We start from the raw sequence: 5,884 nt of genomic DNA, 5'->3' as shown, positions 1-5,884 counted from the left end.
ACAGTGCGGTGATGGGGCTGGTGCCTTCCCCTGATCAGCCCGGTCGCCTTCCACAAAGGGAGGCCAGACTGCGGCTTAGGCCCGCTTCCCAAGGGGAGCAGGGAGCAGGTAGTAGGACATCCCCTAGGGCTCCCAGTATGTGATAGGGGGCAAGCTGGGCTGAGGGAACCCCCTCCCCAGTGCACAAATTTTTGTGCACCGGGCCCCTAGTATATATATAAAAGCGTAGCATGCTAATTAGACCAGATTTCCTTTCAGATGACCTTCTGGACAAACCCGGGTCCAGGTGCCAGAGGGAAGCCGGTGCCAGTAGCTGGGGGAAGGAAGGCCTACTCTTGCACAAATTTCATACATCAAGCCTCTAGTGTGTGTATATTTCTTTGACTCAAGCAAACAGAATCAGTATTTCCAGTATATAGTCATTATTTTAAATAATATTTCTGCCTCATTCCCTCTTTCTCCTCTTCAGGGGGGATATTTATGAAACCTGAATTCACACTAGGAAGAGATTAGAGGACAATAAACATTTTTAGATGCTGAAAGAAAAAAAATGTTACCCCAGAATTCTATATCCAGAGAAAATTTCCTTCAAAGATAAAGATAAAATAAAGGCTTTTTCAGATAAATAAAAACTGAGAGGATTTTTTTTCCAGTAGATCTGCACTACGATGTATACATGTTGACTTTGTATATATGTATTATATATATATATTACATATGTATATGTATATCCATGTGTATACTCATATATATATATATATATATATATATGTACATGCATATGTATTCTTTGTATATTTGTTTATGTTTAAATATTCTGACTGCACTGGACCCACTTTCCTTCTATATCTTCAGCTAAAGTTTCCTATTATATTATCTGCACTGTCTCTTTAAAGTAATTTAGTAAATGCACTGTGATGTGTTTGTGCATGCTACTTAACTTTAATCTATCACTAGCGGGGGGTTAGTTAACATTTAAAATATGCTAATCAAAAACCGGCCTACAAGGACACTTAACAGATGAAGCACCTCAATCAGGGCACTCTTCAGAGGCAGCTTAGAGCAAGCACTTCAAATATTGTTAATTATATGTGCACCTGAGTGTTCACTACTAAAGGAAATATCAGAAATAATTTTTCTCTAGAGAAATGAATGTTGTGCTTTATATGCACTGGCTGAAAATACAGGGTGTCCCAAAAGTGTATATATATTTTAATAGCTGATGGCTCAATTTTTAAAATAAATGTATTTTAATGAACACTGCTTTTATACTTATTCAAAGTGTGTGTATACATTTTTGGAGATACCCCATATTTATAGTCAGAGCTGCCCTCTCATAATTGGGATATGAGAATCAAGAGCGTCCAGCTGCTCAGCTACAGAATACGTAGAGCGCTGCTTTATCTGTGTCACATCCTAATGCAGGATTCTGCCTTTTGTCCTAGATGAAAGGACAAAGCAGATTCTGATATTGGAATATTGTTTAATATGCTTCAGAGTGGAACTGTGATGTAAGGTGTTTGAAATTGTGCCTAGAATAAATGAAACTTGAGAGCTTACCCAGTTTGTTAAGATAGGTTATATTTCAACCTATTTTTGTTTACTAACAAGCCTAGTGATGGGGTGTGGGAAATGAGACATATAGCTCTCACCCACTCATTCTTAATTTATCAGTTTGCAATCTCTCCCTACCTCCAATTCCACCTCCCTACCGCACTTGACGAAGGAACAATTACAGAACCAACAAGTACTTGCATGTCCTTTATAAAATACTATGTGTAGTAATTGTACTTTTATAAATTTATTTATATGTACATGCATATATAAATCTATATATATGTTCATTCCAGTTTGGTGGTTACATTAATAAAAATTATATAAGAACACAATAGAGAACATAGTTTCATATTAAGAAATACTTTTAATTGGGAAAATTAAGGAAATGAAATTGTTCAGTGAGTGAATACATTAAGAATTAACTGGCTCACAAATTTTACAGCTGACAACAATTTTAAAGACCCTGAGCGATTATTTCTCTGACTCAAGCAAACAGAATAAGTATTTCCTAAAATGCCTTTCTCTTTCATCAAAGGAAATCCCACAACTTTTCATTGAAAACAAATACTTCTCATCATTATTTTTATTGACAACAGTAAATGAAATCATCTTACCTCCATATGGTACCCAACTCTGATGAAGGCGCAAAGTGGGTCGAAAGCTCCGGTGCCACAGGTCAGGAGGTGTGTCCTGTTGTAGTGATGCAAAACCCGAACATAATTTGCACATTCACTCTAGAGCAGAAAAAAAGAAGAAATGGTTAGTGGAATAAAAATGTTTACCCCTTTTTTTATTTTTGTGTTTCCTAACCCCAGGAATTTAAGTCTTCCCTGGCTAGAGGAGGCAAAAGGTGCAGATGAAAAAAGGACAAGGAGCAGAGGAAGAAGAGACCTGGGTGATGGATGCGCATTTTTGTTAGCAGCGATGTAGGACTTCCATTTAGTAATGGGAGTGAATTATTTTCATGAATTCTAGTACGCACTGAGAAATTTTAAAAAAGCACTGTTCGGAAATTTATTCAAGCGTGAAGTTTGAATATGTTCCACCAAGTAATTAAGTTAGTCTGAAAGTACATATAAACAATGAATCAGCATAAAGTCAGAAAACCAATAATTAGAAAAAGCGTCTTTACGCATACAGACTTTAGAGCATTTACAGAGTTTTAATTTGGGGAAATAAATCATATCTTCAAACATTAATTTACATAAGGCACTTTAATAGAGAATTTCCAAGTAAATAGATAGAAAACTAGCCAATAAAAATAACAATTTATAGCGATTACAATAAGAGCATAGTTGAGGGATCAGGAAACTTTTTCTACAAAGGATCATACAGTGGACATATTTAGTTCAATGGGGATCTGATCTCTACTACTTACATTGTGGTTGCAACTACTTATCTCTGCAGTTACAGCATGAAAGCAAACATAGACAATACACAAATGAGTGTGGATGCCTATGTTCTAATAAAACTTTATTTATGGCAGGCCACATTTGGCCCAAGAACTCGTTTGTCTCACTGGTAATCAACTGGAAGGTTTTTAAGAACAGAATGTTTATTTTACACATCTTTGTATTCCCCAGTTAATCAAACACAGTATCGAATACATATTACACTTAACAAAGTTTTAATACACAATCACTAGGAGAGTTTTATGATCAGTAAGCTCAATGGAAAAATATTTAAAATTGCTTCAAACCAATTCGGCTAAATTAATTCTAGCAAACACCTTGTTGGCAAATTAGGTATTGTTACTTCATTTAAAACAAATTATTAGAGAAATACCAAACCTTTAAATGGTAAATATTATTTTGACATTGATACATGCAATAATGCAATAATCAGTAGAGAGAATATTTTGTGAGGACAGACTGTGGCTTTAAAGGCTCTGATAAAATACTGTTAGGATAAAAAGCCAGCAGAACCATCTCACCATAAATGATTCAGGTTATGGCATTACTGAACTGATTACCCAGGGCACATATTTATTTCTTCAATTTCCCACTCATGTAGCATTTTATTCTATGGGTGACCCATATAGTGGAAAAATGTATTTTCCCCCAGACGTGGAGAAAATATTCTAGTCTCATCTATATATATAAAAGCCTAAGCGACTGTTACGGCTGAGGGACCAGAATGACTGGTCGACCAGTCCCTATGATGCCCACTGACTGCCAGGGGGCAGACGCCCAACGCAGATTAAAACATTAAAACCCTGGTGGTCAGTGTGCTCCCACAGCCAACATCCCCTGGTCCCTCCTCACCACCGGCCATCCTCCTGCGGTCCCTCCCCCAGGCTGACAGGCCCCAATTGGCCTGGCCCCAATCAGGACTGGGTGAGACAGCCCTGATAGGCCCTGATTGCCGGCCAGGCCTAGGGACCCCACCCATGCTGGAATTCATGCACCGGGCCTCTAGTATTGCTATAAGTGCCTGCTTTTCATCTGTTGAAACACAGACACATCTTGATTGAGCCATTTAGCCCACATTTTGGCTCAGCCGGGCTTAGATTGACATAGCCTTAGCGTGTGTTCAATTCATCAGCATCACACTGAGGACCAAGGCAGCAAGAATGTCTTGACTCATTCCTTGGCTGGGACCCCATTACTACAGAGAATCGAGTTGGCATAATGTGTGTGAGTCTTTTACATGGTATTTTGCTTTCTTCCTGAAAAACAGGATAAGCTAACTTTCAAAAGGAGGTGTGCATGCCTTTCTCCAAAGATGTGCATGGTGTCATTGGCCAGCTACGCTGAGCAGGTGAAGGTCACTCCTTCACTCATGTGTTAGTGTGCTCCCAACTCTGACAGGGATGGTGCTGCCCTCACGCTTTCTCACTCACGCACCGCAGAGAGGCTGTGGGGAAGTGGAATGCTGAATCTGTAAGCAGGAGAGACCCTTCAACAATATGTGAAATATGTAAGGCATGTTTACTGCTTTTGCCTTCTTTCTTCAAACTATTTTTTCTTTCTCCTTTTTTTTCTGCATGTTTCTAATTTACTAAACAAAGGGAAATGAAATCTCACAGAGGGTGCTTCGTTTTTCCTCAAATTAAAACACTACCTACAATTGTATTTTCCCCAAATACATAGGAAATAAACATCAGTATAAGGAATTTATAAATCTGAGTTGATTAATATAATAAAACAAAATAAAAACGAAGTTAGGGATGGCATCTCAACTCCTTTTATTCTAATTCTACATTGAAATTAATTTTTAAATATTGTATATACATATATATTGTATATAATATATGTATATATGTTTGTATATATATTCTTGAGAATAAATAGCATATATAATTTTTAAAGCAAATAAAAAGTTAGGGATTCAGTCTTTTGTGATTGATGAGAGACATAATTGATGATTTACTTAATTTGTAATGAATAATACTTACTGCATCCTTTCCTTTCATTATGCATTCTTCTATTTTTTGTGCTGTACTGGGCCAGTGTATCTGAAAGAAAAGATAATGTACTATTATGCAACTGCATATAAAAATAAACCACACTAAAAAACCATTTCCTTTTTTCTGCAATTTCACACATTTTCGTTTTGTTCTATTTTCTGAAAGGATAAAACAAGACAATCTCCTTTACATCATTATTTGCATAATAAAGAAACTTATCATTGAGCTTTCATGTCATGCTAAACTATTATTTTTAACTGTTTGAAGGTTCACCTCATGTCTCAGTCCTTCAGTGACGGCACCCACTTCAAGCAGCCTGCTCTGTACCTAACCTACCTCACATAACATCTGCAGTCCAGTCTGCCTCCTAAACCCGTCTGTCCCTTTAAGTCAGGCACCGCCATGAGTTCCCTTTGCATTTTTACCACTTGGCCCTGGACTTGGTGTGTGCTGGACTCAGTAACAGTTGCTGCATGAAAGGATTAAAGGATTAACGACCCTACTTATTTATAACGTATCGCCTAATACACTACTTGCAGGTCTTTACTTTTTAAAACATTAACTCTACCCGTTTCCCACTGGATTCAGGTATTTTTTTCACTGTATTTCAAATTTATTCTTCTCTTCCTTGAAGAGAGAACACATCACCCATTTCTCTTTTTATCTACAACTAGAGGCCCAGTGCACAAAAATTTGTGCACTCGGGGGGCGGGGGAGGGGGGTCCCCCAGCCCGGCCTGTGCCCCCTGGCAGTCTGGGACCCCTCAGGAGATAACGACCTGCTGGCTTAGGCCTGCTCCCGGGTGGCAGAGGGCAGGCCCAATCCCTAAGTGCAGCCCCTGGTCAGGCTCAGAGCAGGGCCGATTGGGGAGTAGGGGCGCCGCCCCGTCATGCACAGAGCAGGGCGGATAAGGAGGTT

The 5,884-nt window shown here is 38.5% G+C and overlaps 1 protein-coding gene across 1 annotated transcript in view; it reads right to left on the bottom strand.

Moving 5' to 3' along the window:
* Positions 1-5,884, bottom strand: part of SEMA3E (sema domain, immunoglobulin domain (Ig), short basic domain, secreted, (semaphorin) 3E) — a 221,242-nt gene that overhangs the window by 80,749 nt on the left and 134,609 nt on the right. The window contains exons 3-4 of the mRNA XM_005880034.2: positions 4,955-5,014; positions 2,172-2,291 (exon numbers count right to left, since the gene is read on the bottom strand). Of these exons, the coding sequence (XP_005880096.1) occupies positions 2,172-2,291; positions 4,955-5,014 (180 nt within the window). The remainder of the gene's footprint in view (positions 1-2,171; positions 2,292-4,954; positions 5,015-5,884) is intronic.

This window comes from Myotis brandtii, unplaced genomic scaffold (assembly GCF_000412655.1).
Source record: "Myotis brandtii unplaced genomic scaffold, ASM41265v1 scaffold621, whole genome shotgun sequence".
Taxonomy (NCBI): Eukaryota; Metazoa; Chordata; class Mammalia; order Chiroptera; family Vespertilionidae; genus Myotis; species Myotis brandtii.
This window is presented reverse-complemented; position numbering and strand designations above follow the sequence as displayed.